This window comes from Mesoplodon densirostris, chromosome 10 (genome assembly GCF_025265405.1).
Source record: "Mesoplodon densirostris isolate mMesDen1 chromosome 10, mMesDen1 primary haplotype, whole genome shotgun sequence".
NCBI lineage: Eukaryota > Metazoa > Chordata > Mammalia > Artiodactyla > Ziphiidae > Mesoplodon > Mesoplodon densirostris.
The window spans coordinates 82,320,646-82,338,281 of record NC_082670.1 but is presented as its reverse complement, the minus strand read 5'-3'; the positions used below and the strand labels follow the sequence as shown (position 1 = coordinate 82,338,281).

General features: G+C 40.0%; 1 protein-coding gene across 3 annotated transcripts in view; it reads right to left on the bottom strand.

Moving 5' to 3' along the window:
• The window catches only part of PTPRG (protein tyrosine phosphatase receptor type G), a 744,445-nt gene that overhangs the window by 302,037 nt on the left and 424,772 nt on the right, over nucleotides 1-17,636 (bottom strand). For all 3 annotated transcript variants that reach the window (XM_060111286.1, XM_060111288.1, XM_060111287.1), the window contains exon 3: nucleotides 11,762-11,941. In XM_060111286.1, coding sequence (XP_059967269.1) covers nucleotides 11,762-11,941 — 180 coding nt within the window. The remainder of the gene's footprint in view (nucleotides 1-11,761; nucleotides 11,942-17,636) is intronic.

Below are 17,636 nucleotides of genomic sequence, written 5' to 3'. Positions count from 1 at the left end.
TTGTCATTTGGTGATCCCTAGAATACAATGTATTTTAGAAGACAAACTATTGTGTTAAACCAATGTTCCAAAGCCCAAATACCTATGAATTAGCTCAGTATTGTCTTTAACACTGTTGATTACTCTCAGCTGGTTAGAGATTCTATCCATAACATTTTGCATCCAAAGGATGAAGGCAAAGAATTTTGAGTGCATCTGTTACAATCATCCAGGGACTCTGCAGCATCTTATAAATATTTGATTTTACCTAAATCATTTATATCTCTGTCAGGGGTCATTTTACTTCTTTTACATGAATAATTAAAAGCATAATTAGGTAACTGTACAACCTGAAACACTAATCTCATTTTTCATTTTACAGTACTTCTCACTAGAGCACACAGCACACTACATGCACGTACTGCCCCCACCTTCCGAAAGTGGCTAAATTTTTGTTTACATATAACACTGGAAAGAGAGAACTTGCCCAGCCACCATGCAACACTTTTCTGATGATCACTGATAACACCGCTCTGTTTCACAACAAAATGTACGAAAGGTAGCTGCTGCGGAGCACAGGATGTAGGAAGGGTCATGAGCTCACGGGACGGACGGACCTGGGTTAGAATCTCATTCTGCCTCTTAACAGTGGGGTGACCTTGGGCAAGTTACCTGACTTCTCTGTGTCTTGGTTTCCATCATTATTCAAACAGCAATAACAGTGGCTACCTGGTGAGATTGTTTGACGCCTGAAGGAAATCGCACACAGAAAGCACTTAACCCAGTGCCAGAAATTCAGCAAGCACAAAGTCAATGTGGGTTATTGTCCAACTACCAATAATTTCTAGAGACGTGGTCGGAATTCATGCAGCAGCACAGAAGGGCAACCATACAGGTGCAACTCTCCATTTTCAGGTAGAGCTCCATTTTATTTACTTATTAAAAAAAATTTTGTTTTTAAATTTACTTATTTATTTATTTATATTTGGCCGCATTGGGTCTTTGTTGCTGTGCGCAGGCTTTCTCTAGTTGTGGTGAACAGGGGCTACTCATTGCAGTGCGCGGGCTTCTCATTGCAGTGGCTTCTCTTGCTGTAGAGCACGGGCTCTAGGCTTGCGGGCTCAGTAGTTGTGACTTGCAGGCTCTAAAGCACAGGCTCAGTAGTTGTGGTGCACGGGCTTAGTTGCTCCGAGGCATGTGGGATATTCCCAGACCAGGGCATGAACCTGTGTCCCCTGCATTGGCAGGTGGATTCTTAACCACTGCACCACCAGGGAAGTCCCCAGAGTTCCATTTTAAAGCAATATTGTCTTTCCCACAAAACAAAACGTGTCCTTGAGCAGGGACAATAAACAGCAAAGGTAGGTGTGACCCAAATACTTGAGATGTTAAGTGCTGAGTGGCTGCTCTGAATTTACTAAAACACTGAGTAAAAAACAGATTTCCATGATTTCTACTCTTTCAGTCACATCAGTGAAAAGAAAATCCCAGTTTGATGCTAATATGCCCTCCACCTTTCAATGATACTCATTCATTTCCCCCTTTACTGAAAAGTAAATATGTAAGCTAGAACTTAATAACGTTGGTACCTTTGTTTTATTTTCACAGATTACAGACATAATTTTTGACATAAGTCTATCCTTGTCAAATGCACAGCGTTTTGCATTAAGGTGTTGATAAAACGTTTTGCTTTAAAGTCAATTCATTTAATTAAAATCAAGTGCATCAACCGAAAAACAATAAGTAAACGATACTACGATAATAATGAATAAATACATTTTAATTTAAAATTTAAAACAGTAGCACCAAGAGTGAATCTGGATAAGGTGACATTTAGGAAGGTAGCAAGCAACAGCTAAAGACTGGAGAAAGATGGGCCAGGAGGAGAAGGCAGGAAAGGTACCTAGGAGTGGACTGTCTAGAATGAGGCCCCTCTGGTTGTTCAACTGCTAATATGGATTGTGATGAAATTAAAGCAGAATGATGGAAGATGTGGAAGAAACTGGGAGCTTCAAATTCAGGGTTTTTAACCTGGAGTCCAAAGTCCAAAGCAAGAGCCACCCACAGACTTTGGGGTCTACATCCTCCTGATACAGGAAGTAAAATTCTGAGCATGGGTGCATAAACGAAGTCGGACTCTGGAGCCAGTTGGGTGTGAATTTGAGCCCTAGATCTGCCACTATCAATTGTGAGAAAGTTACTGCATTTCTGGGTGCTTCAGTTCCTATTCTGTGAAACTGGAATAATACAACAGCAACTTCACAAGTTTGTTATGAGATCACAAGGGTTGACACGTGAAGAATGCCCACAACAGTACCTCATTCACCACATTATAGCAGGAAGATGGCACTGTAAAAGCCCAGAAATAAACCCACACATATGTGGACAGTTAATTCACAACAAAGGAGCAAAGAACGTACAATGGAATGAGGACAATCTTTTCAATAAATAGTGTTGGGAAAACTGGACAGTCACATGCAAAAGAAAGAAACTAGACTGCTATCTTATATTATACACAAGAATTAACTCAAAATGAATTAAAGACTTGAATGTAAGATGTGAAACCACGAAATTCCTACAAGAAAACATAGTCAGTAAGCTCTTTGACATGGGTCTTATTGATGCTTTTGTGGTATGACTCCAAAAGAAGAAAAACAAAAGCAAAAATAAACAAATGGGACTACATCAAACTAAAAAGCTTCTGCACAGTAAAGGAAACCATCACCAAAACAAAAAGGCAACCTACTGAATGGGAAAAGATATTTGCAATTCATATATCCAGTAAGGGGTTAATGTCCAAAATACAGAAGAATTCATACAACTCAACAACAACAAAAAAACAAAAATTCCCATTGAAAATTGGGCAGACAATCTGAATAGACATTTTTCCAAAGAAGACATACAGATGGCCAACAGGCACATGAAAAGATGTTCAACATCACTAATTAATAGGAAAATGCAAATCAAAACCACAATGAGATATCAGCTCACACTCGTTAGAATGGCTATAAACATTGGCAAGGGTGTGGAAAAAAGGGAACCCTTGTACACTGTGGGTGGGAATTTTTCCACTAAGGAAAACAGTAAGAATAAATAAAACTAGAACTATCATATCACCCAGCTATTTCCACTTGGGTATTTATCCAAAGCACATGAAAACTAATTTGAAAAGATATATGCACCCCTATGTTTATTGCAGCATTATTAAAACAGACAAGATATGGAAACCACATAAGTGTTTATAGATAGGTGAATGGATGAAGAAGATGTGGTATATGTATATACCATGGTATACTACTCAGCCACAAACAGAATGAAATCCTGCTATCTGCAACAACACGAATGGGCCTTGAAGGCATTAGGCTAAGTGAAATAAGCCGGAAGAAGAAAGACAAATAAGTATGATTTCACTTGTATGTGGAGTCTAAAAAAACAGAACAAATGAACAAAATAAAACAAAAACAAACTCACAGATACAGAGATCAGAGGAGTGGTTACCAGAGGGCAAGGGGTTGGAGGGGTGGATAAAATGGGTGGAAAGGATCAACTGTGTGGTGACTGACAGTAAACACTCTTGCGGTGGTGATAACTTTGTAGTCTATACAGATGTCAAATTATAATGCTGTATACCTGAAACTTAGAGTTAAAAAATAGATGGCATTATATAAGTGCTGTTTATAAAAGTTATCCTAGGGAGAGGATCCACAGCTTTCACAGATTCCCCCTGTGTCCAGGGCCCCCCATAATGAAAAAATACTCTACACAGGGGCAGGGGGTAGGTTGGAGTCACACCATGGATAAGGAGTTACTCTCCTCTTGAGCTTGACAGGATGACTGAGTACCAGGCATTCACTGCATTCTTCACAGGACATCCACAAACTGTTTATAAATTAAACTCAATGTGTCTAAATAATGCTGGCCTAAAGCAAATGTTCACACTAAAATCTGAGTAAACAGCAGCAGATGCCAAAAGTTAAACAAAAAAATGGATGAGAAGGAAAATAAGCCCGTTACTGTCTTACCTCCACCACTTCCCAACCAATTTTTAACACTACAAGATGGGAAAAGACTCCCATTACTGGATCGTAATGATGAGACCTCCAGACCACCCACAATTCCAGTGTCCATCAGGTAATGCTTTCAGGCTCCTGGTGAAAAGGGAAATGCTCTGGTCTGGAAGTCAAGACACACAGGCTCTAGTTCTAGGCTTCTACTAACGTCCCTGTAGGCACTACCGTTTAGTTTTTCAAATAATTTACCAAGTAACTACTGGGGAAGAAAAGGTAAGTAAATAAGACTTTAGCTCCTGCCTTCAGGGAGTGTACAGTTGGTGGGAAAGACAGGCCCCAGCAACTAAAGAGATGACAGAAGCAACCCTGCAAGTGCGACAGGTGGTAAGAGGTGAGCATCCAGCCCCAGACTGGAGAAGGGGAGGAGGTTTCAAAACAAGGACTGATGAGGTGAGAGGTGAGCTATGTTGTAAAAGTGCTGAAGAGAGGGGAGCACAGCAGGTGGAAAAGCTCATGCAAAGGCCCTGTGTGGAGGAAGCCAGGGTGACTGGTGCCCAGAGAGCAGGGTGTGGCACAGAGGCCAGACAGCAAAGCAGGGACAGTGAGGAGTCTGTCTGAGTTCTGCAGAGAAGTGAGAGGTCCTCGATATGGTTGAGAGAGAACAAGAAAGAAAGAGGGGGAGACGCACAGACATGATCAGATTAGGGAAATAAGAAGATCATTATGGCTACTAAACGGAAAAGGTCTGGAAGGAAAGCAACATTGGTTGGCAGAAACAAAGTCAGGGGCTTCCCTGGTGGCATAGTGGTTAAGAATCCGCCTGCCAATGCAGGGGACACGGGTTCGAGCCCTGGTCCGGGAAGATCCCACATGCCGTGGAGCAACTAAGCCTGTGCGCCACAACTACTGAGCCTGCACTCTAGAGCCTGTGAGCCACAACTACTGAGCCTGTGCTCTAGAGCCCATGAGCCACAACTACTGAGCCCGCAAACCACAACTACTGAGCCCGCACGCCTCAAGCCCGTGCTCCTCAACAAGAGAAGCCACCGCAATGAGAAGCCTGTGCACCGCAACGAAGAGTAGCCCCAGCTCCCCTCAACTAGAGAAAGCCCGCGCACGACAACGAAGACACAATGTAGCCAAAAATAAATAAATTAATAAATTAATTTTTTAAAAAAGAAAGAAAGAAAGTCAGGAGGTTACTGCATTCATCTAGTAAAGAGACAGTGGACAGACAAGGTGAGTTGGAGCAGCCTCAGAGAACCAAAAGACACCAAGTCATGGGATTATCCTGGGTCTCGGTTAACTCACTGCTAAACTGAGCAAGAGGAACAAAGTGGATTAGTTGACTCTTTAATCATATAAGATACGACAGATGACAACCTAGCAGAAGGTTCTGTGCCCTAAAAAAGAAAGGAATGCTTCAAAAATTACCCTCAAAATTCAAAATTGTGAATTCAGTTTTGAGTCTAGTTATGTAACATAGCGCTGGTTTGCCCGTTCTGTAATTGGTAAATTAGGCTTCGGTCTACCCAGAAAATAGCTGCTACCACCTGAGCGCAGGGACTGGGGCTATGGGGATAAGAGAAAGGAAGTAGAGCTTAGCAGACAGGAAACAGAGCTTGCAGTGCGTCTTGCCAAAGAGAGACCCAGGGAAATAGCTCCGACTTGAATTCCAGGGTTCAGGCAAGACTGAATAGTAACAGGCTGAAAAGAACCCAAGAATCTGGATATTTGAAATAGGAGAAATTTAAGAAGAGCCAAAGCACACTTAGCATCCCCCCAAAGAAGAACAAATCTTTTTTAAATTACAGTTAACTTTTCTTTTTTGGGCAACCTTGAACTAACCAGAGGGCTGTGGGGTATTATGAAGTCAGGGTTGGGCATGTCCAGTGTCAATGGTGCTGAACACCCAGATGTTTCCAAACATCTGTCTACTTGGCTGATGCTATGCTTTTAATCAGACACCTTGGCAACCTCTTTGTGAGCAAAATGACCAATTCGTTAGTGGCATAAACAAAACTCAGAGCTTAAAGAAAAAAATGTGATCCAGGAAAAAGGACCCCATGCTGGTCCATCTTCAGCGCCCACATTTACACCCATCAAGGATCATTAAGATCACTCCAAGGGGGTGGGAGGGTAATGGAATACAAATAATTTAATGGTTTGGTATCAAGCAAAATTGGAAACCCCAAGAACATATATTTGGGGTAGCATTGTGTACTTTGCTTGTCCAAAAGCCCTTCCCATCAATATATCAGGAATGTAGGTTTTATTGAAATGAGGACACACTCAGGTTTTCACCATCAGCACCGGGCTCTCTACTCCATAAACAGAGCAAGAAAAAACACTTTTCAAACTCTGGTTCTCATCTGCGGTCAGCTCTAAGGAAGACAGGAAGAAGGGAGAGAAGGGGGCGAAGACTAGGAGCTGGGAGTGAAAACAGACCAACAGGCAAGAGTCAGAGCCTTGTTTACAGGGGTGGGGAAATTCACGGACATGTGAGAGGAAAGGTGGGAGAGGAGGAAACTGCAAAAAAGTGAAAGCTCATGGAGAGATACTCACCAACAGAACAGAAAGAATAGAACCAGAATAGAAATCGAAAGAAGAGAAAGCCCAAACAATCGGGGATAAGAAGACAAGCACACACACAGAATTCCTAGAAACTTCCTTACCAATCTCAGGATTGCTAAAGGCTTTTTTCATTGTCCATGTGACACTTGGACAATCACGCTGGCACTGTGGAATGCCCTCTTGAGCGGGGGCTAAGCGTGCAAGCCCATGAATTTGGGAAGAAATCAAGCATCATGAAAATCACCACTGGAAACTCTGTAAGGAGCCCATAATGGCAGCCCGGTACTGACTCTCAGTAAGGCTTGCATCAGTTTCTCCACCAACCTTGGACCAGAACACTCCTTCTGCAGGGCAGCATGGGGGCTGCTGTTAGTTTGAGTTGTAACTGCAGTGACCCACAGAACGCAGAGTGCCTTTCACGGTCAGACACTTGCTTGGCCCAGGGGAGCCTTGCCCTGTGGGCGAGCAGAGCAGCAGGGCCAAATGCTCCTCTTGTACTGAGCTGGGGTCACGTGCTCAGTTAGGGAAGTAGCACGTGGAAATGACCGAGGTTGTTAAGATTATATTTTTCTCTTCATATCAGCCTGCAATGAGGTTGTTCTTTTCTTAGTTTAAGTCTGTGGGTTCTTATGGTGTCACTTTACCATAAAGGTTTGAAGGACCTGGTAAAATAGAGGCAACAGCCTCTTAATCCTTGTCTGAATTTTATGGGCTGAGCAACTTATTAGGACATGGTTCCTGATCTACTTACCTACACAGACTTTTCCCACCATCAATCTACTTTTATTAATTTACCAACAACTTCTTGAATCCACCTACGCCAGGCACTGGTATATGTAAACAAATAAGAAAGAATGTAGGCAAAGAAAAAATATAGTAAACCAATATAAAATGTGAAAATGGAAGTTACAAGCATCATGGCAAATATATTTACTATCTGTCCTTGGTGTGGGGGGGAGGGTAAAAGAAAAAGTCGTGAAAAAACACAAAAACATCCTCCAAATAGTTAAAACTCATAGGAGACCATAGCTTATTAACATATATCAGAAGCACCATCTAAGTCTTAAATTTTGATCATTTAGCTAGAAGCTAATGCTAGGAACAGCAAGATTATCTTGAAATATTCTTAATGAATGCATTATCTTTTCATTCTACAAAAATGAAAGAGGGAGAAATAACTTTAGATGAAATCAAATGAGAACTGGCACAATAGACAGTCATGGCTCTTCGGGAAGAAACAGAGAGATGCTACCTGTCTTGTAAAGATATTTTAGACAACTTTCGAGAAGTGGGCTAGGTACAACCACATTGCTCTATTGATTATGCTAGATTAAATATATAGCCCTTTCCGGGGGTTAAGACAGATATGAACATTAAAACTGTTTTACGGGAAAGTTACTGTCTGTATGTAACAGGCCGCTTTAAATATTAACTTTCTAAATTCATATTTTTATATCCAAATGACAGTCTATTTTACAGATAAGTGACCTGTAAATTTCTACCAGAAAAGAATAAATATTCCTTCCTGGATTTATTTTCTAGAAGTGCGAGGTTCAAGAAAAGACTTTGGGGAAGAAAAATAGGTGTTGCTTAAAAATTAATGATTTAATAAAAATGACTTTTTTGGGCATCTAGGTATGAAAGTTAGATATGAAATGAATGACTGTAACAAAGATGGACTATGTGGCTCACAACATATGGGTTTTTTTTAAATTAACTTTTAATCTTTCTGATAACTGTAGATCAACATGCAGTTGTAGGAAATAATACAAAGGTCCCGAGTCCCCTTTATCCAGTTTCCCCAAATGGTCACATCTTACAAAACTATAGTATACAATGATATGTGTGTTTTTTAAAACGGATATTATCCAGATTGCCTATCAATACTACTCACTGCAGATATTATGAACTCCCACCTTTAATTCAGACACACAGCACCCTGCACTGTATTTATACTGTGTTCAGCTCAATTTATATGATCCGTGCATAACTGACAAAGCAAGTGAATCCTCATATTTCTCTAAAATACTGGAATATTTACGAACTCACTGGGCATTTTAAGAACTGCAGAATAAATACGTTTCTAGGTTCATGCTTATTTAGAAAACAACAACAACAACAACACAGGTTGGTTTTCGCACCCAAGTTTCTAGACAAACATAAATTGAAACTCTTTGAAGAGAACAGAAAAACAATTTGATGTTCACATTTAAAATTGCATACAAATGGTTGGCACTTTAAAAAAATCACTCCTATAGAATCATGTTAGATTATTTATGAGATACTGGCCCGCCTAGTATGATGTTATAAATTTTGTAGTCATAAGTACAGTTTGAGAAGTCACGAGGATTTATTCCTGCTTCTCAGAAAGCCATGCTTCTTCTGAAATTTCAGAGACAGATGCGTTCATATTTGGATGGCTGTGCTGCAAAGTCAGGCGCGTGCACCCATAGACAGGCAACAACTTGGGGATCACTCTGGGAAGACAGCAGAGTGACAGAGATTGACAATCAGCTTCTGGAAGACCAAGGTCATGAATCAACTTGCACTGAGTGAACCCTACACTCATCTAAAACGTGTCATTGGAGATACCAAGTTGAAAGCTGTCACTGAAACGTGTTATCTTTGCAGAAGGCTGTCAAGCATTGCAAGTCAAGCAGAAAACCATATCAGAGAGCCCAGCGAATTGCCTTTGGCAGGCTTCTGGAATGTGGCACCAAGGTAGCACGCGACAGCAAAATCCGATTACCCCAGCGTGGCGAATCTTCCATCCACCACATTCAGATGGTCTGCAGAGTAATATTCCCATCACAGATGTCCAAAGGACACTCACATTTGAAATATAAAGCAGGGCCACCAGTAGAGAAATTCTGAATGGTAACAACAAGCACACCACCTATACTGGGGGAGTAGAGAGGTGGGGGTGAAAAGGTGTGTACAGATAATATCACTGGTACACAAGTCTGTCCTGAGCAGCTGCTCAAATGGATGAATCAAGGTACAGGAGAAGGTAGCTGCTATAACGCCCAAAGAACTGTTTGTGGGGACATTATGAAAAAGAGCCCAAAGCTGGGAATCACTGTGCCGAGTGAGTGGGAAACAATTCTAAGAACAAATCAAGCCAACCCAAAGCAATCGGCCATGAATAATCTCAGACAAATGCTGGTTTGGAGAAAGGAAATGGATCCCCAAAGTTGTATGTGCAGCCAGTTAGGTTAAAAAAAAAAAAGGCAACTCAATGACCCACAACATGGATGGGACCAAAGGACAGATAATGAAGTCATTTTAGCTCAGCATGAGGGATTCAGGCAGCCAAGGCTCCTGAAGGGATTACTAACAGTGGTTTGTAGTGACATCCTTGGCTACAAAGGGATCATTTCAAAGAGAGAGAGAGAGAGAGGGTGAGTTAGTTTTAATGGGTTGGGTTATAAGAGTTGAAAAATAAGATAAGAAAAATATCTTTAGCACCAACGGAATCCCAGGTAGCACTAGGCACAAATGTAATATAATACCTAGGGATTTATTTTCAGATCAAACAGTGGGGCACAGCAAGGCATTCCTGCTACTTCCATCAATGATCTATAACTGCTATTTGCATAATAGTGATTAAGAGGGAAGGAGCTTTTGCACTAGCAATGTTGAAAGTGTGGTATTTCATATTTGTGGACCCCAAGTGACAGGTGAGGTAGGTAAAAGGAAGCAGGAGGATCAAACTGCTGGTCTGATACACAAAGGGATAAGATGGTATTCATCTGTATTCTAATATAATAACTAATATTAACAAAGCAAATCCTCAAGGAAGATAAGGATTTTATTTTAATTTCTGCATTTGGCACAGTGCTGTCCAACAGAACTTTCTATAATGATAGAATGTTCTCTATCTTTGCTGCCTGATACGATAGCCACTAGCCATATGTTACTGAACACTTGAAATGTGGCTACCAATACTACTCAAAGTGATCTATAGATTCAATGAAATCCTTATCAAAATTCCAATGGTATTTTTCACAGAAATAGTCAAAACAATCCTAAAATTCCTATGGAATCACAAAAGACCCTGAAAAACCAGAGCCATCCTTTGAAAGGAGAACAGAGCTGGAAGTGTTACACTTCCTGATTTCAAATTATACTACAAAGCTATGGTAATCAAGACAGTATGGAACTGGCACAAAAATAAACACATCAACCAATGGAATAGAATCTAGAGCCCAGAAACAAACCCATGCATATTCGGTCAACTAATATTTGACAAAGGAGGCAAGAATACTCAATGGGAAAAGGATAGTCTCGTCGATAAATGGTGTTGGAAAAATGCAACATCCACGTTCAAAGAATGAAGTTGGACCACTACCCTACATCCCTCAGAAAAATTAATTTGAAATGGATTAAAGACTTAAAATCTAAGACCTGAAACTATTAAACTCTTAGAAGAAAACATAGGGAAAAAGCTCCTTGGCATTGGCCATGGCAATGATAATTTGGATATGACACCAAAAGCAACAAAAGTAAAAACAGATGAGACTCACCAAACTCAAAAGCTGGGCACCACAAAAGAAACAACCAATAAAATGAAATGGTAAAATGTTATACATCAGTTATATCTTAATAAAGCTGGAAAAATAAATAGAGGTGACCCTCAACCACACCCCAGAAAAATCCAAAGATCTCAATGTGGGTCTCCCCTACTTCAAACACTGCAAACACACAACCTAAGAAAGTGGAAAACAAAACGATATGTGGCTAGTAAAACTGAGGGAGTGAATTTTAATCTTACTTACTTTTAATCAACTAAAATTTAAATTTGAATATAGCCACATATGGCTAGTGGCCACTATAGTAAAACAGATTTCTAAAAGTTCATGCAGTATCCTTTACATGGACTGACCCATTTAATCCTTATAACCCTATGAGACTGATATAATTTCATTATCTATATATATATATTTTTAATTTTTATCTATCATATTAAAAAAAATTTTTAAAGCACAACGTGATTAGGTAGTTTGTCCCAAATCACACAGCTAGTAAAGCAAGTGGTCAGTTCTCAAACCAAGGGCCAATTCCAAAGCTCTCACTCAGATATACGTTCTCTGTAGCAACATACACTACTAAAGGAGCAACTCGTGGTTAAGGTAAAGACCAAAGACCCAGAAACATTTCATATTGTTCCACAGACAAGTAAAGAAGACACAGTCTACCTGTTTTCCCTGTGTTTTTCATCCAGGTTTTGTTGGAAGACTCATTGTCAAAGCCATCAAGTTGCAGGTCCTGGTACTCTTCACCGACACGTGCATGCTGGTCTGAAATGTCTATAGGCGACTGGTGATGGCCCCCACAGCTGACACTAGACGTGACCCAGTGCTCAGGGCCGTAGGCACCTGTTAAAAGAAAAGAAGACTTCAATCCTCATGGTTCAAGGGTCAGGGATAAAATAAGTATGATGCACGAAAGTCAGGCACTGCATCTCCCAAGGTTAACATTTCCTACATGTCCCCACCCTAAAGATGTCAGTGCATTGGAAGACTATCAATCCAAGCCATTTGCTTGATAGGGCAAGAAAATTTGAGAAAAAAAGTTACTTAAGAGAGTTTTGCTTCTTGATTTGTAATCAAACATTTGCTAACTTTATCCGTAATCCGATTAAGGGAGTTGAGCAGAAGGGCCGTCAGAGTGGTTCACATTTAAAAAAAATTTTTAAATAGTTTTCCAAAAATAAACAGAGCATTTATTCACAAGAAAACACCTTAATCAATTTAGTATGTTCTGCTACTGTGAACAGCACACTAAACACAACTTTCTTCTAGGTTCCTAGGAATTTTTGAACTGGAAAAGGAAAAGAATTAAAAATTAAAAGTAACACAACACTGGATGAGAGTCATTACAAATAATGTGGGCAATGAGGCAGGGTTTTCCTATGGCTAATTGGGAGATTTTTCAATTTAGCCAGTTTGAACACATGTATATTAAGGCACTCACTTCTCTTTCTCAATCCCTCACTCTCATAGGAAATGGGGGTATGAAGTTACCTTCAGACTAGAATCAGCATTCATATAAATAAAGACTTTTGGGGGAACATATGCTACAGGAAAAGAAGAAGAGAATGTAGCTATAACACATAACCCTAATGGACACCAATCAGGCATAGATAGAGAAAACACATCACAACAACTGCATCTCTGCCCTATTCAGAAATTATATATCTGGGGGTGATGTCTACTCAGTTGATAACAAGCTCTGAAATTTTTCTGCGCCCCATCTTTAACCTTCTTGACATGACAAAGTGCAAGTAGTCAGCTGGAAAAAACATCTTTTGCTAGAAAGATTAAGATAAATCTCTTTTTTGAGAGCAGATATAGAATAAGTCTAAACGGTATAATTTAAAATTTTTTTTATTTTATATTGGAGTACAGTTGATTTACCATGTTGCATTAGTTTCAGGTGTACAGCAAGGTGATTCAGTTATACATATACATATAACTATCTTTTTCAGACTGTTTTCCCATATGGGCTATTATAGAATATTGAGGAGAGTCCCCTGTGCTATACAGTAGGTCTTTGTTGATTATCTACTTTATATACAGTAGTGTGTGTAAACTGTATAATTTTTAGAAGATAAAATTTAGGCTTCCCAATCAATAAAGTTTAGTGTGTGTATAAACAAACATATACATATACTAGTATTCCTATGTTTTTTTAGCATTAAATTCCTTCACATATCAAATAAAAGAGGATGAATGGCCAAAGTGACTTTAGGAGACCAACCCATCCATGAACCCATATTTTTCTGCCTCACTCTATACCTAGCCCTGTATGATGGAAGACACAAGGAGACACCTTAACATAGGTCTCCCTCCTACTAAGTCCACACCTGTGCCCAACCCTCCACCACACACTCCCTGGCTATGGATTTCCCCATCCCCCTAAGTCTGACACAGCTCACAGCTGATATCAACAGTGGTACCATGAAAAAAGCAGCAACAACAGAAAATCTTTTCAGTCACAGTAATGGAAACTTCAAGGCTGTAAGAGCAACTGATGAAGCTCCCCTAAAAATGATTCATATGCTTGCTATCTGGCAAACAGCTCAGCCTCACTCTGTGCCTGGGTCATTTTCCCTAATCCTTATCCCATGCAGTAAGATAAAAGAGACTATCAGAAAGAACATGTTCGCTGATTGGCAAAGATTTAGCAAAACCTCTGGGCACTTATCAAAATCACTTATAAGTGCCATAACACTTTCTAGAAAAAGTTAACATCGCCATTTCCTTTACTGTAGGACTCCAACTAAATTAGGAATTGTCAAGGGCTTTTCCCTCATGTCATTTCACCTCTTGGTCAAATTCCCTAAGACTGCATGCGATGAGTCATAAAGGAACAGAGTGTGCATTTGCATATGTTTGAGCCAAACTTTATTTTCATCTTGCATCAATATATTTGAAGAAAAAAAGGAGGGGAAAGGGGACAGAAGGCTCCAATTATCCTGTCTGCTCTAAATTTTCTTACAGATGCCAAAAGGATCCATTGAAAAATAGAATAAAGTGCTTGTTGACATATTTGATAGCTGACCATAATGTAAATTCTGGCTAGCTACAATTGGGCCTGTATGTTTGAATTATGGAAACTAATGTTTTAATGTTGTGTGTGTGTGTGTGTGTGTGTGTGTGTAATGCTTTTCAGAAACTCAGTACTACAACAAAATTGCACTCAATGGAAAAAAATGCACGGTAAAAATCAATCCAAACACATATGACTCCAAAGAAATAAGAATGCAAGCCATCATTTGTAAAAACACATAGACACCTGGTAGTTATCCTACTGATTAAAAAAAAATACTCTTTAAGCTCTGATAAGTAGTTGCCATACATATTATTTCTCATAACCTGCCAGATATGGGTGAAATATAATTTAGCCCTCTATAAAAATATAATCAGGGTTCATACCAGTGAGATTCATTTATTCACTGGTAACAATCTGAAGATTTAAGCCGACTACATGCTTGCTTTCACACCTCTACCCAATATACGTTCAAGTGCAATTTTAATTGAAACTGATCTTCCACTTCAGATTTTAAATTAATTCTTCTTTGGAGTGCTTCATGCTCCAGACATCCTTGCCTTGCAAAAACCTCTAAGTCATTAGTGGTGGAAATAGAACACTTTTTCTAAGCTTGCAGGTATTGATTACCTATTCTCACACTGAAGCACCACTGCCATTCCACACTGTATAAATCTCTTCAGTGTTAAGACACTTTATAAAGGACTGAGAATTATACCATTAATCATTTTCAGTTGCACAAGTCTCATAGCATTGAAAGCTTTGTTTTTCAGAACTTTGAATAAATGCCTTTAAGTTAAAAACATGACACTAAAAAAACACTGTGGTTAACTGAAACCTAGTTTTGAAGGAGGGAAAACAATCAGCAAGAAGCCTTCCTCTCTCAGGTCTGACATTATCCATCTAAAATAAGAAGAGAAAGTCACGTGCATTTTAGTGCCCTCTTGGCAACTCTTTCTTAGAATACTTGCATTTTGGCATCTGGACCCATTTTGACCTGCTCAGTAACTCTGACATGGCAACCTACTACGCAAAGCTACCTTCTCAAAAAGGGAGGCATGGGGCTCAGGGGTAGAAACCACAGGGCAGTTTGTCTGCCAAGAGTAACTTCTCGTTCACCTGTTGACAGTCTGGAAGGAATTAGATCTTTTTTTTTTAAATTTATTTTATTATTTATTTATTTTCTTTATTTTTGGCTGTATCGGGTCTTAGTTGTTGCACGTGGGATCTTCATTGAGTCATGCAGGATCTTTCGTTGTGGCACACGGGCTCATTAGTTGTGGCGCACGGGCTTAGTTGTCCCGAGGCATGTGGGATCTTAGTTCCCTGACCAGGGATCGAACCCGCATCCCCTGCATTGGAAGGCGGATTCTTAACCACTGGACCACCAGGGAAATCCCCAGGAATGAGACCTTGATGGAGACATACTGCCAACATATTAGTACCAAGGGAACTAGCACTGATTCTCTTTCAATCTAGAATGAAAAATATTTTCTTTTTAATGCATTCGTTGAATGCATCTGAAATTCCTGGTTGAAGGAATTTCAAGGTCAAGGAATTCCTTGACCTCAGTGTAAAATATCCCCTTGTCAGGGAGGCTTCCGTGAGAGATGCACTGGGTTCTGTACTATCCCGGCAATGGGTTCTTGTTTTCCCATGGACATTTTAGCACAAATGTAATTTATTGTTTACTCCTTAGTGTCTGGCTTCCCCACCAGCTCATTACTCTATGAGAACAGGCTCCTTCCCCGTCTTGTTCAAGTTTATTCCAATGTCTAGCACAGAACCCTACAGACAGTGAGTTCCTAGTATACATATTTCTGGCACAAATACATGAATTGGAAGATGAGATTAAAGAGTCTTCCATAGTTCTGTCTTCTAATGACACTACAGCATGTTTTCTGTGCATTACTTTGGTTTTAATTTTACACTTCTATCTGCTGACTTCTTCCTAAGTCTTCCTCATTTCCTGGTCTCAAGACTCAGGATGTCAACTTCAGAAGTAAATACTCCTTTCCTTCATCATTATTATGTGACATTAATCTGAACAGTGATAAAGTAATATAAACTGCAAAGATAGACTCGATCCACGTGCATGACAGAATCTGTGTGCAAATTTAACAAGCCCACCAAAGGCAATTATGGTTTTTAAGAGAAAGGAGTATGATAGAACTTTGCTTTCAAAAGCCTTTTGGGAAACACGATTATTTTTAAGACTCTTATTTTTCCTATGCTTTAACAGAGCTCTCTAATCAAAGAAGGTCAATCAAGAAGGAAAATTAGTCTTGTGCATAAATTCATCACCATAGTCATTTCAATGACTCAACACCTGCTCAGTACCAGCGCCTCAGTGCTAAGAAATGGTGGCCAGGGGGCAGAGCTGCCACAGTTCCCCTGGGCAACTGAAGCTGCCTATGGCTCTGTCTTCTCATCTGAACAATGCGGAAAATCAGTGGTGTCATTGTCCAAGGGTGGTTATGAGGATTAGATGAGATAATCCACATAAAGTACCTAGAACAGTATCAAACAATAGAAACTCAGTAAGTGGTGGCTGCTGTGATTATTGTCATTGCTATTATGTTACAAAATGTGCAGCAACCCCTCCAGAATCTGACTATATAATGGAGGAAACAACCCTGCAGTCCAACCAATGACTAAGGTAGGTGGAAGCAGGCATTCTGCGGTACCAAAAGAGAGAGGAGGGGCCCTCACCTCCCTGAGGACACAACTTCCAGAGAAGGTGACACTTGAAGGGAGTCATTGCCTGAAGTGCAGAGAAATGTACTAGGTCCAAGTGTTTCCCATGTGGGCAGAGGACAAGAATCAAAAGTACAGGTGAGCCCTTCAGGAGGTGAAGTTTAATCCTAGCACCCGCCGCATGTAGGGACTAGCTTCCCAAGAATGAAGCAAAAATAAAGAGAAAAAAGGCAACTTCCCAGTGGAGAAGCCTGACCTATATATAGCCAAGTGATGAAGGTCAACCTCACCTTCGATATCATGGATTATCATGCACATCCTGATAGGATGTGATAAGAAGGGTGCATTACCACTGTGGGATTCTTTCTAAAAATCCATAATCCCAATCACCAGAAAACATCAGACAAACCCAAACTGAGGAACATTCTGTAAGATACTTGGCCAATATTCCCCAAAAATGTTGAGGTCATGAGAAACAAGGAAACACTATAAAAAAACTGTCTCAGACCAAAGAAGATTTAGGAGCTGAGACAGAAAATGCAATGTGGTATTTGAGACTGAATGATGGAACCAAACATGGAAATTAGTGAGAAAACCCATGAGCTCTGAATAAAGGTTGGAAGAAAGAGGAAGACATATTTATGAAACTCACAGATGCCAAATAAAATCTAAGTTTTGTTAAGTGGGTTATATATTTTTTTAAATATTTATTTATTTATTTATTTGGTTGCGCTAGGTCTTAGTTGCAGCAGGCAGGCTCCTTAGTTGCAGCATGTGGGATCTAGTTCCCTGACCAGGTATTGAACCCGGGCCCCTTGCACT